General features: G+C 37.6%; 3 protein-coding genes across 4 annotated transcripts; 1 reads left to right on the top strand and 2 right to left on the bottom strand.

Annotated features, from left to right (window-relative positions):
- Positions 1-253: 253 nt before the first annotated feature.
- Positions 254-9,049, bottom strand: sf3a3 (splicing factor 3a, subunit 3). Its single transcript, XM_008332125.3, has 17 exons — positions 8,800-9,049; positions 8,655-8,702; positions 7,735-7,787; positions 7,493-7,598; positions 7,337-7,409; positions 6,915-7,006; positions 6,733-6,815; positions 6,058-6,196; positions 5,896-5,964; positions 5,741-5,808; positions 3,706-3,813; positions 3,560-3,629; positions 3,273-3,437; positions 1,776-1,886; positions 1,594-1,684; positions 1,426-1,481; positions 254-823 (listed from the first exon to the last, which is right to left on the bottom strand). The coding sequence occupies exons 1-17, from the start codon at positions 8,893-8,895 to the stop codon at positions 746-748; spliced, it is 1,506 nt and encodes a 501-aa protein (XP_008330347.1). The 5' UTR covers positions 8,896-9,049; the 3' UTR covers positions 254-745.
- A 1,738-nt stretch (positions 9,050-10,787) lies between these two features.
- On the bottom strand, positions 10,788-15,721 carry nkiras1 (NFKB inhibitor interacting Ras-like 1). 2 transcript variants are annotated; one of them, XM_008332123.3, is made up of 4 exons: positions 15,431-15,721; positions 15,159-15,259; positions 12,915-13,156; positions 10,788-12,035 (listed from the first exon to the last, which is right to left on the bottom strand). In XM_008332123.3, exons 2-4 carry the CDS (start codon positions 15,250-15,252, stop codon positions 11,796-11,798), a joined length of 576 nt encoding a protein of 191 aa, XP_008330345.1. In that variant the 5' UTR covers positions 15,253-15,259; positions 15,431-15,721; the 3' UTR covers positions 10,788-11,795. The 2 variants fall into 2 exon arrangements, with proteins under 2 accessions (XP_008330345.1, XP_024920930.1); XM_025065162.1 differs by lacking the exon at positions 15,431-15,721 and having other exon boundaries at positions 15,159-15,422.
- Positions 15,722-16,064: 343 nt separating this feature from the next.
- rpl15 (ribosomal protein L15) lies at positions 16,065-18,919 on the top strand. The gene is made up of 4 exons (XM_008332122.3): positions 16,065-16,200; positions 16,880-17,062; positions 17,218-17,354; positions 18,566-18,919. Exons 2-4 carry the CDS (start codon positions 16,891-16,893, stop codon positions 18,869-18,871), a joined length of 615 nt encoding a protein of 204 aa, XP_008330344.1. The 5' UTR covers positions 16,065-16,200; positions 16,880-16,890; the 3' UTR covers positions 18,872-18,919.
- Positions 18,920-21,596: the final 2,677 nt, after the last annotated feature.

Raw genomic sequence — 21,596 nt, 5'->3', positions numbered from 1 at the left:
CTACTGTATTATCTGGCTGGGTTTGCAACTTGTACTCAGGTGCAACTTTAATATTAAAATATATAATTCCACGTTTGTTATTTTCACACTGACAGCCACTACAGGGCACTCTGCCTGGTGCGACTTACACTCCGGAAAGAGTCCGGAAAATATAGTACTTGGATGAAATGACTATAGTATACTTAAATATTGAACAATGAAGTAAAAAATACCCAAACTTGTTATCAATGTATATGCAAGTAATAGGCACACATAAATTCTACTACATTACTTTATTTGAGCAATAAATGCAGTAACTATCCAAGAGTAGGACAGTGGAATTACACTTGCAAGTACATGGCCTTTTGCCAGAAAAATCGAACAGATTAAAATTGATTACACAACTCTCAAACAAACCAAACTCTGTGAATGTTTCAGAATTTTAACAACTGTAGGCAGTGTTTTAGCCAATGTCAAAAATGACTTTATACAGTACCTTTGGTCCTGAAAGAAGACGTGATCCGTAATGACACTTTAACTTTGCAAAATAATAACAGTTGAGGCTTAGACAAACCAAACTTTCTCTTTTTAAATTGTCTCAAACTGTTCTTGTGAATTCACAATTTACAGAAAGCAAGTATCAACAACTACTATGATTAACAGCAAAAGTTAATGGGTAGAACAGCGAAAGAAGTTTGCTGAAAAATGAATAGCTACTAGTAGGACAGAGGATCTTTAAAAAGCAATCGCATCCCTCTGCGAATCTCTACAGCAGACCTTGTCTCTTTAGATCCTCATAGGTTTTTTTGTTGACCACATTTCCACTGGAGTCCTCGTACTCTTCCTGTAAGTGCAAAGTACAATTAGTTACAGTAGGCTTAGAAGCTCTTTACTATGTTTTTTTGAAAAGAAACATTGAAATCGGTTGGTATGAATCTGTATGGACAGGGGAAATACTACCATATTTTCCAGACTATAAGTCACACTTTTTTTTATCCTTTGGCTGGGTTTGTGACTTAAACTCAGGTGCAACTTGTATATTAAAATATATAATTTCACATTTATTTTTACACATTTACATTTACATGTTTGTTTACATTTACATGTTCGTTTTACATTTACATGTTCGTCATTTTTACACTGACAGCCGCTAGAGGGCACAGATGCGACTTATACTCCAGAGCAAATTATACTGGAAAATACTGTACTTATTAATTTTGCAGCCAACCCCAAAACACAAAACCAGTGTGTGTTTGATTTTCACAAAATACCTTGCAGCAGTAAAAGAATACAACATCTGCAGACAGACACCACACAAAAAAACTTTTCTGGGCATTATCCCAGAGGGATAACGGAAAAGGGCAACTACGTATGCCATTAGACAATCCAGTTGTCATTCATTTGACCGTGAGCAATCATATTGCTTGTTTATCACTGTAGACTCACCTCTGTGTCTGGCTGCCACCTCTCTAAAGCCTTCTGGGATTTTAGCTTTGCCCACACTGGAGTTAAAAAAACAAACAAACAAAAAAAAAAACAAAAGTCGAACAAATTTAAAATAATTATAACAAAATTCAAACTTTCATGAATTTTACCATCAAGGCCTTGACTTACAAGAAACAGCATCTTCGATCTGAGTGACATTAGCAAAGTGCGCTGTGTTGGGAATTCCAAGACAACGCATACCGTGGGCGTGTCGCCATTCCTGCAAGGAAGGAACAAACAAAGAGTCTAAAATTACAAAATTTGAGACAGTGCTTTTGTCCTGTTTCCTGAATTTATGTATCACCACATACAGCAAAGTGTCTCTGGAAGGCCTTGGGTCCTCTGTACGTGTAGTTTCCACAAATTTCACAATTGTAGTTTATATTCAGCCCATGTAATTTATACAGCCAGTATGGGATTGGCTAAAGGAAAAAGAAAAAATAAACAAAGAAATAAAAGTTATACTGCTTAGAAGAAACATTTTGCACTGTAATTAGCACAAAAAGAAACAGCTTTAGAGCCAAACATCTGAAAATGTGTACAGCAAGAAACAGGAAATTCTGACTACCCCAACAGATTAAAATCAAACCTAACATAAACTTTAAATTTGTATATATATGTATATATATAGACACACATATACATATATACAGTATATATATACACATAAATACATATATACAGTATATATAAATGGAAAATAATAGCCAATAATGTTTTTTTCTTGGTTAATTTTTGCTCCTGAACCTCAGTGCACAGCGTCTGCGCATCAGGGCTGTAAGACGTCACCTTCATCTTCACTGTAAGCTGACGTCGGTGAGGCGTGAGCGATGTTTGTTTTTAATATAGTTTGTGGGACAAGACCTGCTCACATACAGTATGTTTGTAGATCCGAAGATTGCCAAATGCATATCTTTTCATGTTCATGTAAATGTCAGTTTGGGAAGATTTTCAGTATTACTCCATTTGCGATTCTGAGCAAGAACAAACCAGTCTCTTCAGCAGTGAAAGCAAATGAATCTGCCCACGTAGCATTAAACATTCTGTTTTCTTCAGAAACTTTTCTGTTCCTATGATTTATCCATCATTTACCTACCAGGGGTCAATAAGCTCAATAAATCACGCTGATGGTATAAGTGCGGGATAAATCCGCACTGCCAGATATGTGCCGGGTGTTGCACATCGGCAGATGTAACGCATATTTTGAGCAACAAAAAAAAACATGTTACAAGATTACCATAATCTTCAAATTTAGAATTACATTTAAAAAAAGAACAAAATAAATTTTAATTAAATACTAATTTATTTACCAAAGTTACAGGGAGCCACAACAGAAGGGTGAAAGAGCCACATGAAGCTCTGGAGCTGCGGGTTGCCGACCCTTGGTCTAGGTTAACAAAGCTACTAGCGCTCGTTCGCAAATGATTTCAAAATGAGTATCATTTACTTTTTAAAGCCAAAACTTTCGTATGTATAATTATTTTAATTATGTCTTTTTGTTTATTTTTTGACATGTGGGTATCTTGGATTACCCAACCCAAATCTCATTTACCGATACGTACATGTTTGTTTTTTGTTTTGCATTACCCTATGTATGTACTATGTATTGCAAAATGTCTTCTTGTTTATTTACTTACTGTTTTTCTCTTTTTAGGCTAGCAAAAATTGTTTTTTTTTAAAAAATAATGAAAATATTGAAAAAATATTAAAAAATATATATAAATCTATTTACCTGTACACTGTATATACATACATTGGGAGGTGGCATGTTTTAGCTTTTACAGGCCTATACTGCTGGAGACACTCACCTTACCATCCCAACCCAACGGGAGGTTCTTGGGGTTGTAGATTATTTCATTGTCTTCATCTTCACTTTCACTTTCGCTGAGTTGCTCTTCATCCTCTTCCTCACGCTCCTCACCAGTCCTGGCCTGCTTCCTTTGCACATTCTCATGCGTCAACTGCCTCTGTTCCTGCAACCCAAAAACCCAAAAGACACATCAGTTGGCTGAGCCTGGAATGCCCCTAACCTTACCGTTTCCGGTTTCCAGTTTAGAGTTGATGTGAGTATCAACTGAAACCAAATCCCACTCACCCCAAGGATCTCCACGTACTCGTATACTTGAGCCTCGAAGAATGCAATCTCTTTGTTGCGCTCTGTGTCTCTGCAGGAGTGATGGAATTAAATTGTTGTGTGATTTTGTAGAGTTGTCTTTTGGGCCAGACTTTAGGCCCACTTACTTTTTTGGTCCTTTGACTTTGGGGTTCTTGGCAAACACTGAAGGGTCCAGTGACTCCAGGGACTTGCCTTTGGTGCTGAACAGTCTCTGTGCTCTCTCCTCTAGAGTTCTGCAAGACACCCAAATGTCAATTAATGTTTGCTACACATCCAATTTTTATTTAAGTTTTTCATACAAGCCACACTTAAAATTTTCATTCAGTTTTTATTTCTAAATGCAACATTTTAGACCCAATAGGACATACAGTGGTCCGTCTCCTATCGCGGTACTTGACCGTTCTAAGACCCACTGCGAAAAGGGAAACTCCACAAAGTAGAGGCGAGATAGTTATTATATTATTTACGTATATACCTACCCTTTATGAACCTTCCCCACATTATCAACACTACTGCATTGCACTGCACTGCACTGCATTACCCTTTCCTACACAATTATATGCACAGTAGAGTTGTAGAATGAAAATCTAAGACATACAAATAATGTAAATAAATTAAATACACAATCATGGAAAACTACGTAAAATACATTCTAATTATAAATAATAATAAAAACATAAAAATAATTATAAAATTCAATGTATATGCACATTTTGGGGCGTGGCAAATGTTAGCACCGTAGGAGGGACAGCATGGGAGTGGAAACGCAGGTGAGCGCAATTCGAGTAATTAAGCCTCTCATAATAGTAGTCCCAGGACCAAGTGCATACTGCCAAGACGGACTGATTGTATATAAAAGCCTGGCATAGCGCACATTATTGTAAAGAAAAAAATAGGTAAGACTTTGTAACTGAAGCCTGAGAAGATTCAGAGCGTTAAGGAGGCGTGGTAGGGCATTAAATTAGGGTAAACTTTCATCAAACACAAAAGCACAAACTTTACAGTACTACACACACTAGGGAAGGGGCCAATCCGATCCAGTAACCTGCAAAGAATGCGGATCCACGAACCGAGCTCCAGCCTTGTCTGATTCCCGCTGGTGGGTCTGTTAGATGACTGTAAACTGTGGAATCACTTTCCTGAACAGAACGTGGCTCAACAAGATCTCGGGATCAGATCGGAAATGAAAAAATGTGGATCGGTGCATCCCTAACACATACTATATAACAGCGCTACAGCGATGCTACGATGCATGAGCCAGTCAGTGTGAGGAACAGAAGAGAATGCTCAATGCTGTGTTTGGTCTACTCTAGGTAAACAAAGTTACTACTGATGTTTATTTTTTGCTATATTTTTACTGTATGATTTTTTTAGGTTAGAAAATGTTTCTCGAAATAATGAAAATATTGGAAATAAAAAAAAAATTACTGTAAAATACCACTCGCAAAACTCTTGCGAGATTGGAATACAAAAAAATCTACGATGTACTGAGTGAACGGATGGAGAATCGCGATATAGGGAGGGAACACTGTATACTGAAAATCAAGTGACGTATTAATTAGTCAGTTTTCTAAAGTGCACACTAAGATGTAGGAATGACAAACAGCACAGTTAATGTTACTATTGGGCATATATTCATTATAAATATCTTTATATCTATATGTAGGAATTGCAGTGTTTTATAATTGTCAAAAATCAAGGTTATTTTTAATGTTATGTAATTCTACAACTTTTTATGAGACAGATGTGATTTGTGAATCTGTGCTATACAAATAACATTGACTTGACATCCAGTACATTTTTTTCCCCAATTAAGTTTCAGTTAAAACTGTTAAAAAGATACATAAAAAACATGTAAGGCAATTGTGAAGACAACTGTTTTGACCATTGTATTCATTAAAAAGAAAGGGGATCTCAAAAATACAAAAGTACTCCTTTATATTTACCATCAATAGGTACCACTAGTTATTAATTGATTATTAAATCAACAAATCAACTCATCAGCACAACCACAGACTTCTACGCATATACGTAGCTTAATGACGGGACAGACCTCCTACTTTGTCAAGGAAAAATTACAACTCAAAGATCATAAAAATAATAATATTTTAGGCCAAGGGAGTGTTTAAATATTTTTGATAGTCTCTGATGCACACTTACCCACCACACTTCAATCCCAGTGCCATAAGAGCAGATTTTAATCTGTCTAGACCTAAGGAGGCCAACTCCTGTGTGAAAAAAAAAAAAACCTTATCAGCAGCACTATTAATATGTGCGGTTTTATTATTGAACCTCAAAAAGCTCTCACAACTTACCTCCCACGAAGAAAATGCAGAAAGGTCCAGATGAGCTCCAGCATGTGTTAACGCACTACTTGTCTCTTTCTGAGGTGCAGGCAAGGAGGAAAAAAAATGAGACAAAAATGAGTGGGATCATTTTAACTGTTTAAATTACCTATAACTGTCAGCAGAACGTACAGGCCAACCAGGAAAAGCCCCACTGTCCCATTTCTTCTCAAAATCTATTAGGACTTTGTTGTATAACTCATTCTGGTCCAACAGTGGTTTGACCCTATCCGTGTAGTCTTGCAGGTATTCCAACAGCATCTCCAAATACCTGTACAGACATGAACCATTTATACACTAAACAAACTACAGTATATACACACACACACACACGGGGACACACACACACACACACAATGTTCCCTCTCTATATGGCAGTTCTCCTTTCCCTCCCTCAGTACATCACAGATTTCTTTTAATCCGATTTCACGATTTTTTCACTATATCGCAATACTTTAGGGTCAATTAAAACATTTTCGTTACTTTTGTGAAAAATAATTTTCTCGCCTAAAACAGGGGAAAAACAAACAGTATATAAATAAACAAAACGAGGACAGCACTGTTGTTGCTGGACTGTTGATAACAGTGTGGGGGAGATTCGTAAAGGGTAAATATGATAATTTAATACGTAGATAATACAACTCTCTTGCCTCTACTTTGCGATTTTTCCCATTTTGCAGTGGGTCTTGAAAAGCAACTACCGCAATAGCAGAGGGACCACTGTACTCACATATATATGTAAACACACATACATATATAGACACAGTATATAAATATACAGACACACAGACAGACAGATAAACGTACTTCTTGTATTCAGCATTCTTCCTGTCTTTGGAGATGTCAAAGAGCTGGTCAAATGATGACAGATATGTGATGTATTCCGGTTTCTACACCAAGAAACAATACAGGTGTTAGCTTAACAAAAAGTTATAGTTGTTTCCTGGAGGTTTTCATTGTAATAAAGCAGAGAAAGAGTGATCTTTTACCTCTGCTCCCTTCAAATTGATGTACTTCAGGTAGCAGTCATGGAGATCAAGGTAGCGGCCGTAGCCTTCTTCATCTGTGAACTCCACCAGGTCTGTGAAACATAACAGAGATTTCACAATAATCAATAATTGAAATAAATTGTTGTACCTGGTCCCTACTTTGTTCCTTGGTTTTAAATCAGTGCTTTGTTTGTTCTTGTTGCAAACCTTTAATCGCTAGTATACCAATTGCTTTTACATGCTGTTAAAGTCAGTCCTGTCTGTCTTCACCTACGAATTTAGTTTGTTCTCGTCTTATTAGCCCCTGGACAAAGCCAAGGACATATCACAAGGCTTTAATTGTGTATAATATTTCATTACAAGCAAAAGCTCAAGAACACAGTGGTTTGTTTCTTTCTTTAAACAGTATAGTGCAGTCTTACTTTGAGCATCTTCACTTGAATTGTCCCTGGCCTTCATCAGCTCTTCAAATTCTGCCGACATTGGAACAGAAATCTTAAAAAAAAGAAAAAGGATAACACACAGCTTTAATAATATGCTTCATAAAGATTTAGAGATGCACTTAAAGGTTTACTCACCTCATTTGGATGTTTGCGATGGAACTCCTTAATCTGCTTGAGTCTATTGTAAAACTCTGCAAACTCATTTGGTCCTGAAATGGCAGCAAGCTCATCCTTTCTCATACTGTCAGTAATGAAAGCACAAATTTGTTCAGTTAAGATGCTTTTTCAGGGAACAAAATAAATGAGCAAAGAACCAAAATAATTACTTTAGCTGATTTGATAAAAAAAAGCAGAAAAGCTGACAAGGAAAAGCTTACCCATCTTTATCCTCATACGAGTCTCTGAGATTTTTGCTCACTTCCATATACCTCTGTAAAAAAAAAAAAGAAACATTTCAGGTGTTTTTGCTTCATATAAAACAATTATAAAACAAGCGGGGCAGGGGTCGCTTAGTGGTTAAGGAAGCGGACTTGGGTCCGGAAGGCTCCTGGTTCGAGTCCACAAGCTGCCAAGTTACCACTGAGGTGCTCTGAGCTCTGAGCACTGCCCTGCTTATAAGCTGTCCACTGTTCACTTTGGTGATGGGTTAAAAACAGAGGTCACATTTCGTTGTGTGTGCAGTGGAGTGCTGTGTCACAATGACAAATAATTCACTTCACTCTTTCTTTCTTTCTTTCTTTTCTTTACAATGGCCACAATACTAACTTAATCACATGTTATGTTATATAACTTCAGAAAGAAGTCCACTTTAAATGAAGTTTATTTGTATAGCACCATTTGTACACTAGGCAATTCACATTGTTTTAGAGAAACAATGAAAAACATTGGAATGGGAAACAGAATCTATTAAAAATGGATTATAGACATTAAAACAGTTTAAGAAAATATAATCAATTCAAAATATAGAAATCTATAGAAATAGAAATAAAAATATATTAGAATGGGATTTAAAATCAAAATTCATAAAAAATAATTTAAAGTAAAGCAAGCAGTAGTGGATAAAACTAGCGCTATATGAAGGCTGCAGTGAACAATGTTTTTAACCCTGACTAAGACAAGCTAACACAAGCTAAAACAAGTCTCGTCTGAATTACTTAGTTAATTAAGTTATTGTATATAATTAGTTACTATATATCATTTATTCTAAGACAATACATGTTTCTATGTTTACGTTGTCAAAAAATAGTGCATATAAGTGTTTAGAAAACACGTATTTAGAAGAAAAGGTTGCGCTTACATCCAGTATTGCCCTTGTCCTGTGATCTGAGTTAATCTGTTCCCGAAGCTGCAATAGAGACAACAGGGTAATAAGAAAATATTCCATTATTAAACTAAGGCATGTATCTTAGAATGCTAGTCTGTTAGCTTGGAAGCTAGCTTACCGTAGACTTCTTGTGTAACATTTCTTTTGTTTTAGCATCCATTAGCCTCTCCTTCTCTTCGTGATAACGACGTTGCTGCTCTAAAATAGTTTCCATTCTAATAATGTGGTGTTTATTTTTAAGATAAAAACAAAAAGCAACCAACGAAACAAAAACGAAACGAAGCAAAGCAAAGGGGCCCGTTCCGTTTTAAATACGCTTGGCTTCTATGGCGCGTGTAAAAGCGATAGCGTCCGACACGTAAACGGAGTAGGGAAACATCAACCAAATGCGAAAGGTTCCGCGATGTAAACTTAACAAATGAAATAAAATATAAATGTTATACGTTTGTAATAAAATGTATTACGATGAATAAGTAGGGCCACGTTGCGAATAACAATATCTCAAATTACGAGAATAGAATCGTAAGTTTAAGAGAAAAAAATCAAGTTTACAAGCATATTGTCGTAAGTTTATGAAACTAAATTAGTACCTTTACTAGAAGTCACAAATGTATGCGGCTAGATGTTTACATGAAGTGGTTTGGGGAAGAAAGAAACTTTAGAATTATTCACACATTAAGAGGTACATCTTCTTCAGGCTCATCAGCATCACTGTCACGTTTGTACTAATATAACGAATTTATTCTGAACATTTTATGATTTTTCTCTCATGATCGTTTAATTTAATTCTTGTAATATTACAACAATAATAACAATTCAGTAAAGAGAAAAAGATGAAAAGGTTAGTGAGGATAGTTTGCTAAGAAGATGGAGAGACTATTTTGAGGAGGTAATGAATGAAGAAATTTAGAGAGAAAGGACAGATGGTTAATCCGGAAGTATATTGAGTTGGTAGAACAACATGCTATGATGTATGGCATGCATGGGCAAACTATGGCCCGGGGCGGATATGTTCAATTGGATTCAGGTCTAGGGAACCAGACCTAAATCCAATACCATCAATACCATCAAGGTCTTCGTCTTGCAGGAACTGCTGACACACTCCAGCCACATGAGGTCTAGCATTATTCTGCATTAGGAGGAACCCAGGGCCGACTGCGCCAGCATAATGTCTGTACCTAATGGCAGTCAGGCTACCTCTGGCGAGCACATGGAGGGCTGTGCAAACCCCCAAAGAAATGCCACCATTTACTGACCCACTGTCAAACCGGTCTGGAGGATGTTGCAGGGAGCAGAAGGTTCTCCACATCGTCTCCAGACTCTGTCACATCTGTCACATGCTCAGTGTGAACCTGCTTTACACTGTGAAGAGCACAGGGCGCCAGTGCCGAATTTGCCAATCTTGGTGTTCTCTGGCAAATGTCAAATGTCCTACACGGTGTTGGGCTGTAAGCACAACCCCCACCTGTGGATGTCGGGCCCTCATACCACCCTCGTGGAGTCTGCTTCTGACCGTTTGAGCAGACACATGCACATTTGTGCCCTGCTGTAGGGTCATTTTGCAGGGCTCTGGCAGTGCTCCTCCTGTTCCTCCTTGCACAAAGGCGGAGGTAGCGGTCCTGCTGCTGGGTTGTTGCCCTTCTACGGCCTCCTCCATGTCTCCTGATGTACTGGCCTGTCTCCTGGTAGCGCCCCCATGATCTGGACACTACGCTGACAGAGACAGCAAACCTTCTTGCCACAGCACGCATGGATGTGCTATACTGGATTAGCTGCACTACCTGAGCCACTTGTGTGGGTTGTAGACTCCGTCTCATGCTACCACGAGACTGAAAGCACCGCCAGCATTTAAAAGTGACCAAAATATCAGCCAGAAACAATAAGAACTGAAAAGTGGTCTGTAGTCACCACCTGCAGAACCACTCCTTTATTGGAGGTCTTGCACTTGCTAATTGTATGTTCCTTCTGAGACTGAAATCGGCCAATCATCTACTTTTCTAAAAAACAGTCAAAATTAATGAAGGATACCGCCATGTAGGTTACATACAGGATTGATGATTTTAACAAAGAACCATTACCTCTTCCAATCATGTCCCACACCAGGAATAATGTGTTAATGTTTTATTTGTAGGCAAAAAAAATGTAATAATTCAAGCAGCTGCAAAAATAGTACAGTAAGTACAAACTTTCAGACATTGTTGAAGCACAACCTTTGCCTTTAATATACATGGGAAACCATATGTTCTTACAGTGAAAAAATCACAAAAATACTTGGTATGTAATTAGTTCTGAAAAATTAATCATCCCAAATATTACACATTAGACTTGTATAGTTATATTTATAGATAAATATGTCACAGACTATCATATGGAGGAATTGTACAAACATGGTTTTCAATTCAATTTTCCTCCTGCATTCACATCTCATAGATAAAACAAAACAATCTATTTTCATTTGTTATAAAATGTGAGTCATAACCCAGTACGGTCTAAGAATCAGCAACTTGCACATCAACAGAAAAAGAGGGAATTGCTGTTTTATAAGGTTAAAAAATTTACACCTGCTCTGAACAACTGTGTGATTTTAAGCATACAATTACAGTATTTTGTTACCAAACTGCTTAATGTCCAAATTTAAGGTCTAGGTCTAAGGGTGTCAAAGTCATTTTGATTCACGGGCTGGCATATAACCAAATTAGATGTCAAGTGGCCCCGACCAGTACAATCATAACATAATAAATTATAAATTACAATAAGTCCATGTTTTTCCCCTTTGTTTTCAATATTTTTACAAAAAACATATCCTGAAAAGGAAATGGATTTTTTTTTTTCAAAATTCATCAAGCAGGCCAGATTGAACACGGGCCAGTTTGTGGCCAGCGGACCGTATGTTTGACACCCCTGGTGTAAGGGACTTCCAACCCAGCACCAAAACTCACACAATTACATCTCGATTCCCTGTCAATTCCGTAAATATTGTATATTATAGAGTTAAACCTAAATGAGGAATTTGTAGTGGAACACATAGCTTTCATTTTCTTTTTCGTTTCTTTTTTTAATAGTGCGAATACGTGTTCTTAAATGTCATACAAGAATGACAGGATCTTCTAGGTTTCACAAGTCGTTAGATGGTGTGCCTTTGCTTTTACGACCGGGGAGAGGAAAGGAAGACTTGCTCTGTGGCTGTGTGAGGCGACTCGTCAGCTGGGTGAAAGGCTCGATGAGGGAGTTGCGTTCTGTGACGCTTACCTCCCACAGCTTGACTTTTTCATCTCGAGCCCACTGCTGTGCCACTTCTTGCTCAACCTGACGACCTGACAGATCTGTTTTATTCCCCAACACTACAACTGCCACCTGAAGACAATGTACACACATACACAAGAACTGTTTATAAGCCACCATCTCACTTTATAATTTACAAAAACAATTACTATAAATTGTATTATGAGACATCAAAACATGATGCTCTTTATTTGTCTATGTAGGTTCTCAGTCATCCAGGTCATTTAATCCAAGACGCTGACTGACTACCAGTCAGTCAGAACTGAAGAAGCCTCTTGGATAAGAGGTTAAACTTCTTCTTCTTTTTCATCTTTGTTACATTTTTATGCAAGTGCAGCTAATCTTCCATTGTTTTGTGTGTGCATTATTTTCCAAAGGCAATACCTTTAACAGTTGTATACTTACAATACTTTCCTACAGTGCTACATGTGTATGCAATTGCAATTCATTTTTTATTTCTGTACTTTTTTTTTGCTTACAATTACAATTTTTTTATCTATTACTTGCTGTCATTATCACATAACTTCATTATATACAGTATTCTTTTTATATAAAACTGATTTTGTTGCTGTGGCAATACTGATCTGGTATGACAATAATGCAGCTGTTTCACCAAAACTCTGCACTTATACCAGTGGTTCTGAATAATTTTCTGTCATGCGCCCCCTTGAGGACGCCCCCCCACCCACACCCCAAATTGAAATACTATTGAGAACCTGACTTGAGGCTTGTTATCATTCAAGCATTACAGCAGTGGTACATTGTACAATGTCCAGCGTGCCATATTCCATTTAAAGCCCCTCATGCACCCCCTGGCACCTCACCACGCCCCTCCCCGCTATTTGAGAAGTACTGACTTATACAAATAGGCCTTCTCTATGACCATTTATTGAATAGGGTCAAGTAGAGCCATTACCAAAGAATGCTTCTATAAGCTCTAATAAGTCATACCTCTTTTTTGTCTCTGGATTTGTCTATTTCCTTCTTCAAAAAATCCACCCTTCTAAATGAGTCCAGGCTGTTGACACTGTAGACAAGGACAAAGCCGTCTGCCACTAGGTAGTAGTGCTTTGGCAGGTCTTGTCCATCATGGAGACCTTTGGTGTCATAGAGCCTCAGTTGTTCTTTCACTCCGCGGTCAGTTTCCACTGAGGCCACGTAAACATCTTCGTGTGTTTCACAGGACTCAGAGCCTGGAAAGCAGAAGAGTAAACTTAGCTATTGCTCAGTGATTTTTCAAACAATGCATTAATGATGTTGATGCTGTTTGTGTCAAAATTTCTGGCTTGTCATCACCCACTATTATTATTATGAAAACATTGTGAACAATCACCTTTTCTCAGGTCTGGAAAATGATCACCATTAGCAAACTAAATTAGTTGTGTTTTTTCCCTTTTGTGTTTATAATCTTTTTCATCTAAAAAACATCCCAATTTAGGTTACAATTTCGTCTTCTAAATTAATAAATTATGGAGCTGTCATATGCTATGTTCACATTAAAGGCAAAAGTGACACAAATCTAATTTTTTTGAAGTATAATGGTAATATAAAGTATTAACATAAATTGGACAGGTTTGGTGGGCCGGATATAAAGGCCAAATGGCCTAGACTGTGAGTACAGTAGAAGGCCGTGTAGAGGCCACCACGTGGGCATTTCTAGGCATTGCTGCATACCTGGTTGAAACGTTCCAATACATTGAAAAAAAAAAAACCCATATTGTTAGCATCAGCAAACATAAAACCATAACCATACTGCTGATATGGCCCAAGCCAATATTGATGTGATGGTGGATTTAGCTAATAAGGATGTCAGAGATGCTGTACCAAGTGTGTACCAATTGGTGTGAGATAGACACACCATGGCTAATATTATTATTTTTTCTGACAAGCTGGCTCAAGTGCAGAAGCAGAAGAAATGATCACTGCTGAACAATGTACAACACAATGAAAAAGCACATAAAACATTTCTGCAATAATTAATTATCACACAATGTTCAGGATATTTTTTGTACCCACTTGATGTCTAATTAGTAGTTGTATGCGGCCTGTGAGCCAAAATGAGTTTGACACCTCTGCTATATAACAATCACAGGCTGCTGCACCCCAGATACCAAAGTCTCAGACTTCTAATTTTATCTGAAAAATAATCTGACTAATATTTTAGCTAATAATATGAAAAAATGTATTGTTTTCTTAGATATCAACTTGTGGCTGCAGTTGTGTATGGAAGGAAGCAGACAGATGTGCAGTGCAACTACAGATACCACCATAGTAATCAAGCTATATCTTTCATAGAGCAACATATCCGGAACACAGGATCTTTGTGGGGCCTTTCTGCATTAGACAACACAGTTTCTCTGGGGAGCTCTCTGGGGAAATTGAAAAAAAGTGAGATAATCTGGTTAGGATTTTGTCAAGATGTCCTGCAATTACTTTTGAAATCCAGCAGATGTCGCAACTACGCGATACACCGACATTGTCAACACAATTCGGGCAACGTGCCACACACCGGAAGGGGCATCATTTAAACATCACTTTTATTTGACACTATTTTAGGTTCAACGCTCGCAAAACGTACTTTAGGAAATCCTGATATCACCGTTACTTTACGACACATTCAATGCAAATCAGAATAACAAATCATTTTAAAAGAAAAACCGCTATTCCAACAGCATATATAGCACAAATTTTATATTACAAATTATATATATATTATATTTATATTTTATTAATGTATTATTTCACAAGCTACTTCAGTCAATTTTTTATCTAAATGTTGCATTTATTTTCAGGATTCCATTATTTATTATATATATTACGTTATTCATATTGCTTTGTTTTAATTCAAACCTGTTACAACGTATTCCTTTCGGATATGACCACGCTTACCTGTGCAATATTCAACAGTTAATTCAGGAGAAAAGTTGTCTTGGTTTGAGAACTTAACGTAATATAATTCTTAAAACTACCTTCCGAGTCACAAAATGCGTAAGGTAGTAAATAAAAAAACGTCTGTAACCCTTAAACCTGTTTTGTTTTAAACACCCGTTTAATACATTTTAATTGGGATTTGGCAATTTGGCAATTTTAGAAAAGATTAGGTATGATGTCGAAGTTTTACCAGCTTAATACAAAATTGATACTTTCGTAGAAACGCTGCAGGCCAAGAGTCAGTGCACTGTTTTCATTCCTTACCTACACTGTGATTTCCATATAGGAGCTGTTCCAAAATGGCTGTTTTACCAACTGCTGCCTGTCCACACACCACCACTTTACAGCCTTTTCCCATCTCGAGTCTGCAGTTAATACATGCACACACATAAGTGACAGCGTTTGCTATATAAGTCAACGTCACTAATTAGTCTCCAGCTGAAATAACCGACAGCAGCTTCTGTATTTGTCTATATCTGCATGTAGCAGCATTGTTTAGCCGAGGTTACGTCATTGTGTGTCACGTTTGAACACACCGTTGTTGTTGTTGTTGGTTGTGAGCTTACTCCGCTTCTGTATCCTTCAACATTCGAATTGCCGTTAATTATTTACGTCAACAAAAGTTTAAAATTCTTTAAATTGTGTGCTCTTATCAAGACAGGTAAACCATTCCCTCTGTAAGCAGTTTGAAAGGGGTTGTATGTCACTGCGCATGCGTGACACAGTTCATAGTACAGAGTAACGCATAATATTTTTTAGCCTAAAGAAGCGACGACAAATGTTACTCACAAGTTCCGGCACTATGTGGCGCCAATGCTACGGTGATTTTTCTTTTTTTGTTTTTTTGTTTTTTCAATTTCCCCCGTTTCTATAATAGAGAGTGTTGTAATATTTTTCTTCGTCTTCTTTCGGGTGCTCCCAGCAGCGGATCATCTGCCTTCATCTCACTTTATCACCTTCCTCTTCACTTAATACAAGTAAGTGTTATGATAGTAGTATGTTGTTTAACTTTTGATATTACAAAACTGTAGTCCTTGAATAAAGCAAGTCCAAACGTTGCAATTAATAATTAGCGTGGCTATTTGGTTAAATGTATAGTCCTATTGCGTCATTTATTGTGTACCTTCCATAGTTTTTACTTTTACTGCAGAAAAAGAGACTAGACTCTAGTAACTAGAGTGTAGTTGCTAGAGCCAACCAGTGTCACTACATTTCCCATGAACATAACAGGAAATACGTCACAGTTTGGTTCCTTAAGGATTGCTGGGTACAGAAGCTCTTCCTTTTCCGGCTGGTACGCTATCATGTAAGCGTGGATTTTTGTCTTAGTATAGATCTAAATCCAAATAAATCGTTTACTTGTTTAATTCATCTGCTTGTGTGAATATTGCCGGGTGTAGTAGACACATTAACTAGCACAATATTTGATATATTTTATGGAAAATGTCATTTATAACTGAAATTAACCTTTTAGTTTTAGTGCCGCTGAGATGCGGTTTGTCCGGTTGCTAGTTGCCGTTTTTCGAAAAAATGAAAATATTTGTTAGTTTGAAAATGTTAGTTTGTACTTTATCGCGACAAGTTTAAATATTTCTGTTAAAATAATTAAGTTATAGCCATATCACGTTATTCGGCGGTTAGCATTAGCATGCTAGGTTACTACCATTACTGAATTTGCGAACTACGATTCAACTAATATTTCACTGAGTGATATGTGTTAAATCAGGCTGGCCTGATAGTAGCAGTGGCATGCACTAAGAGGGTCTTGAACCATTTCGTAAACGGCACCATTTAATATGTAGTACAATAATGTATTTTGTTCCTATGCGTATGTCATTGTTAGTTATGCTGAATTGGTTTGTCTGAACATGAGGGATCCATTAATTTTTTGTTGTCAATTATCAGAACACAGATTTCTATTTTTACATTATACTACTCCCTTAGAAGAGTGTTATTAAAGTCATTATACTGCTTTCTTCTTACAGACTAAGCCAACATGGGTGCGTATAGGTATATGCAGGAGTTATGGCGCAAGAAGCAGTCAGATGTGATGCGTTTCTTGCTCCGTGTACGTTGTTGGCAGTATCGTCAGTTGTCCAACCTCCATCGTGCACCTAGGCCCACCAGGCCAGACAAGGCTCGTAGGCTGGGTTACAAGGCCAAGCAGGGTGAGTATTGTTTGTTTTTTGGATTTACATGGACTTATGTTTAAAAAAGAGACAAAGCCGAAAGAAAAAGATAGATGGTGAACTTATGTTTAAAGTCTGTCATTGTACGTGTCACTTCTAGACCTACTTTCAGTGTCTTGTTTTGGTTCAAACAGGTTATGTGATCTACCGAATCCGTGTGCGCCGTGGAGGCCGTAAGAGACCAGTGCCTAAAGGTGCTACCTATGGCAAGCCTGTGCACCATGGTGTCAACCAACTTAAGTTTGCCCGCAGTTTGCAGTCTGTTGCAGAGGTACACATTCAAATTTTACACTGTTGGAGAAAAAAATGCTATTAGACTTTTATAGCTGTTCAAGTATGTATCCCTGCCATGTTGGTGTGCAACATATGATTATCAGTTTTTCTATGACTAGTGGAAATCCTAAACTCACATTGCTAAAATGACAAAATGTACCTGCCCACAATTTGTTCCCCTATTCTATAACTCTACTTACTATTTTGTATCATCTATCTCTGCCTAATGGATAGGGCCACTTGCTAAGTAAACAATATGCAGAGCAAGTCACTTTTTTCTAGGTATCAGATTTTTTTCTAAAAGTCTACTTGTTTTTTGAAATCCCTTTTCACCATTGTAGAAAACCAACAACCCTGTACATTGTTAATTTTTGTTTTGCTTAAGCAGAATATAGACTTTCAGTTCATATCAGTCCTGTTCACATGTAAGTTTTGTTTTTTCCAGACAATCGTTTTTTTTGTTACAGCTGACTATAAAGCCCAGGTACAGGCTCTAAATATCTGCATCAGCCATTGTGTGAAGTCTGGGCCGTAGCTCCACTGTTCCTTTTTTGTTGTTTGTTAGTGTGACATTGTGATTAGATGACTTGTGTGGTATTACTTTCTATTCTGATGTAAACATTAACAAACACTTGTGGAGTAATAGATGCCACTAAAGAAAGTGGAGTGTTATAATTTCACCAGCCTCTGATTCCTTGAATACATCTTTATCAAAATGTAAGTCAAAAGAAAGGCCTTGATTTACAACTTTCTTACAACAAGATATTTTTTAAATGGCACTCTTAACATGTATTTAAATCCTAATAAAAACAGTGACAAAGACTGATAAGCTGTTGGTAAAAGAAAAAAGTAATAGTGCCTCAATTCAGTGTTGAAGTTGAAAATAGTGCTCTAGTGGGCACAAAATCATTTTTACTTGGACAACCCTTTCATTGCATTATGGCAATGTATGTGGTACGTGTGTAGTTGTCCTACAGCCTGATAAATTATGGTGCAGTCAAATGCCAACCTATGTGTATTTTTGGCATTTAGAACTTCAGTAATTCTCTTTCATCTGCATATGTCATGCAGTAGGACCACAAAATACTTGTTTGGACATTTGCCTTGGTTATTGTGATAAATGTATTATAGGTTAAATTTCCTGAAGAGAACAGCCAAGGGACTAACTAAAAAGTATCTCTCTATGACACACTGTTCTGGATTTTGCAGGAACGTGCTGGCCGTCATTGTGGAGCCCTGCGAGTGCTCAGCTCCTACTGGGTGGGTGAAGACTCCACCTACAAGTTTTTCGAGGTGGTTCTGATTGATCCCTTCCACAAGGCCATTAGACGCAACCCTGACACACAATGGATCACAAAAGCTGTGCACAAGCACAGAGAGATGCGTGGCCTGACATCTGCAGGGAAGAAGAGCCGTGGCCTGGGCAAGGGCCACAAGTTCCACGGAACCATCGGAGGCTCCCGCCGTGCTGCCTGGAAGAGGCGCAACACTCTGCAGCTGCATCGCTACCGCTAGAGTATGTCTGTACATTGGAACAATAAACATCCCTTTTTATTGCCTGAAGTCCTGTCTTGACTTTTATTATTTTTGGTCTTGTCTCCTTCAATAATATTAAAGTGAATTTTTAATTATTAAGATGTAAAGCAAGTTTGCAACACAAAATGCATATGAATGCTTCTAATATTACAATTAAAACTTAGTTTCAAGAGGGAAGATGTTAAACTGACTGATTTGGTGGGTTATGTCAAATGGTTTTTACTCTGCTTTTTAAACAGAATGATGCTGTTTAATGTGACCTAACGCATCTAGATGTGTTGTGCTGCTTCAGTGCATTACAGTTATGTTATAAGGGATCAATCCTTTAACATCTTCAGCCTGGTGACTCCTATATGTGATTGACTGTACATAGGGTTTCCTCAATTTCCTGAAGGGAACTCCTGAGGGATTAAAGTTCTATCCAAATATAACCAATCCTCATCATATAACCAATCAGCTGTTTTCTTCAGGGGTTTCTGAGGTGGATCATCTGTCTCTATCACACCCTATCATCCACAAATCTCTAGAGTCTAACTTTACCTGGCAACTGCATTTCCAGCATCCTTTGATAATTTACTATTTATCCTCATTTCCAAACCATCTCAACCTCACCTCCCCTTTCTCCAAACTGCCATACCTTTACTTTATTGTCCCAGATGAAAGGATCTGCTCATTTCTAATCCTGTCCCTCTTGGCAGGTACGTTGCAATGGGGCAGGTAACCAGGCAGTTGCCTAGGGCACCAGGCTGGAAGGGGCCCTTATAATTGGAGGGCCTCCATGGTCCTACTTGCCAAGAGCCCCCCTGCACCCTGGTCACCACCAAAATCTTCCCTTTCAACTTCTTGCTACTCTGCTATTTCTGTCGTATGATCCTCGCATCTATGCCGCTCCTGACTGTCCCATACAGTTCAACAGTTCCTCCCAAGGCATTCTATCATAATGATTTCTGTAGATCCACAGACACTACAGCTCCTTCTGGCCGTATCTGAACTTTGCATCTGTAAATATATGCCCAATTAAATGTATTTAATTAAACATTGCCTCAAACTTTTGAACAAAGTTTAGTGTGGTATTTTGATACAAATGCTATGGTCTTACCTTCTTATGATTACAACTTTAATTAATGAATTAATAAATGACCTACCACTACACTGGCACCCCACTCGTGGATGTAAGGCCACCATGCCACAATCATTAAACCTGTTACTGACAATTTGGGCAGAAACACGCACATGAGGGACCTACTGGAGGCATTTTGGAGGACTCTGGTTGTGCTCTTCCTGTTTCTACTTGCACTAAGAAGCAAACAGAAGACCTGCTGCAGTTTTGCACAACAGAAGGTAAAACTGATTCACAAGCAGTATTGCTTCCTAACTACATACGTCCACACAGTTTATTTGCCATTGGCTTACACTGTAATGACCATGGCATATAATATAATACATAATATATAATGAATTTAACTTCTAACTTTAACTTAGACTCTTCTAAGGGAGTAATATAAAATAGAAAAAAATAGAAATATTTGTGTTATGATAATTGAACAACAAAGAATTAATGGATCCCTCATGTTCAGACACAAACCAATTCTGCATAACGAACAATGACATATGCATAGGAAAAAAATACATTATTGTCCTATATACTGTATTAAATGGTGCCGTTTATTAAATGGTTCAAGACCCTCTTAGTGCATGATGGGCTGATGGGCTGCATAAAATGTCACTTAACAACTTATTTGTTTAACGGCAATTTGGAGTTACATAGTTAGTGTACTCTGCTCTCCCCTAATGGGTGTTTGGCTTTACTCCAGCTTCTTTTGCCACCCAAACTACCAATTACTCCTAATGTAGTTTATATGTACTTTTTTTCTTCCCTAATGGCTATTCTTCAATGCATGCATCCAGATAAATGCTGTCTTGGCTGTTTTAACCTCTTGTAAACTGTACACAAAAACAATTTCAGAAGTTCACAGTTCAATTGATTATATATTATGATAACTCGAAACTTACTTATATCACAGTAAGCTAATATTCTACTTGTTAGGCTTATCTTACTGCGGTAGTGGGATCCCTAGGGAAGATGCAGAGTTCCTTATTTGTTCTACAATGGGGAAATACACAGCGGATATATTCAGGATATATGGTTTTGGGGTTCAAACCCAGGACCCACTGCGAGTAGGGCAGATGTAAGGCAGGGATGCTAACTACTACACTATGGAACCACTAAAGATTTAAAACCCTAACTTCTAACCTCAATAACAATGTATGTGTCAGTAAGGACATTGGTGGTAAAAACTAAAATAATTTCTTACAAATATTTGGATATTTTTATTATAGTAAATACTGCTAAATAAATATTGTGCAGTCACTAATCAAAGCAGCGTTGCAGTAGGATCAATCAGCTGAGTATTCGGAAGGTTGGGGAAAAGACAATTCTATATGCTCACGTCCTGTCTATTATGTGAACACACCTTAGTATGCAGGGCAGCAGAGGTTCCTGAGCTGCCCTCTAAAAATGCAGAGTAGAGACAGGGGAAGTATAGGGTTTCAACTCTCTCAAAAGTTTTATTATATTGAGGAAACATTAGCAGTGAAAAGGACCACTTTGGGGAAATAAATTAAACCAATCCGTCTTTTCCCTCATTGACCTGAGTAGCTGTGGATCCACTGACATGTCTTAGAGGTGTTAAACATACATCCC

This window comes from Cynoglossus semilaevis, chromosome 18 (assembly GCF_000523025.1).
Source record: "Cynoglossus semilaevis isolate Cse_v1.0 chromosome 18, Cse_v1.0, whole genome shotgun sequence".
Lineage (NCBI taxonomy): Eukaryota > Metazoa > Chordata > Actinopteri > Pleuronectiformes > Cynoglossidae > Cynoglossus > Cynoglossus semilaevis.
This window is presented reverse-complemented; position numbering and strand designations above follow the sequence as displayed.

Coding starts and splice junctions, on each gene's coding strand:
- rpl15 (XM_008332122.3), top strand. CDS start 16,891: ATGGGTGCGTATAGGTATATGCAGGAGTTATGGCGCAAGAAGCAGTCA. Junction 17,063..17,217: donor GGGTTACAAGGCCAAGCAGG/GTGAGTATTGTT, acceptor TGGTTCAAACAG/GTTATGTGATCTACCGAATC. Junction 17,355..18,565: donor GTTTGCAGTCTGTTGCAGAG/GTACACATTCAA, acceptor TGGATTTTGCAG/GAACGTGCTGGCCGTCATTG.
- nkiras1 (XM_008332123.3), bottom strand. CDS start 15,252: ATGGGAAAAGGCTGTAAAGTGGTGGTGTGTGGACAGGCAGCAGTTGGT. Junction 13,157..15,158: donor ATATGGAAATCACAGTGTAG/GTAAGGAATGAA, acceptor TCTGCTTTCCAG/GCTCTGAGTCCTGTGAAACA. Junction 12,036..12,914: donor AATCCAGAGACAAAAAAGAG/GTATGACTTATT, acceptor CATTGTCTTCAG/GTGGCAGTTGTAGTGTTGGG.
- sf3a3 (XM_008332125.3), bottom strand. CDS start 8,895: ATGGAAACTATTTTAGAGCAGCAACGTCGTTATCACGAAGAGAAGGAG. Junction 3,630..3,705: donor AAAGTCAAAGGACCAAAAAA/GTAAGTGGGCCT, acceptor TCACTCCTGCAG/AGACACAGAGCGCAACAAAG. Junction 1,887..3,272: donor CGTTGGGTTGGGATGGTAAG/GTGAGTGTCTCC, acceptor TTTTTCCTTTAG/CCAATCCCATACTGGCTGTA.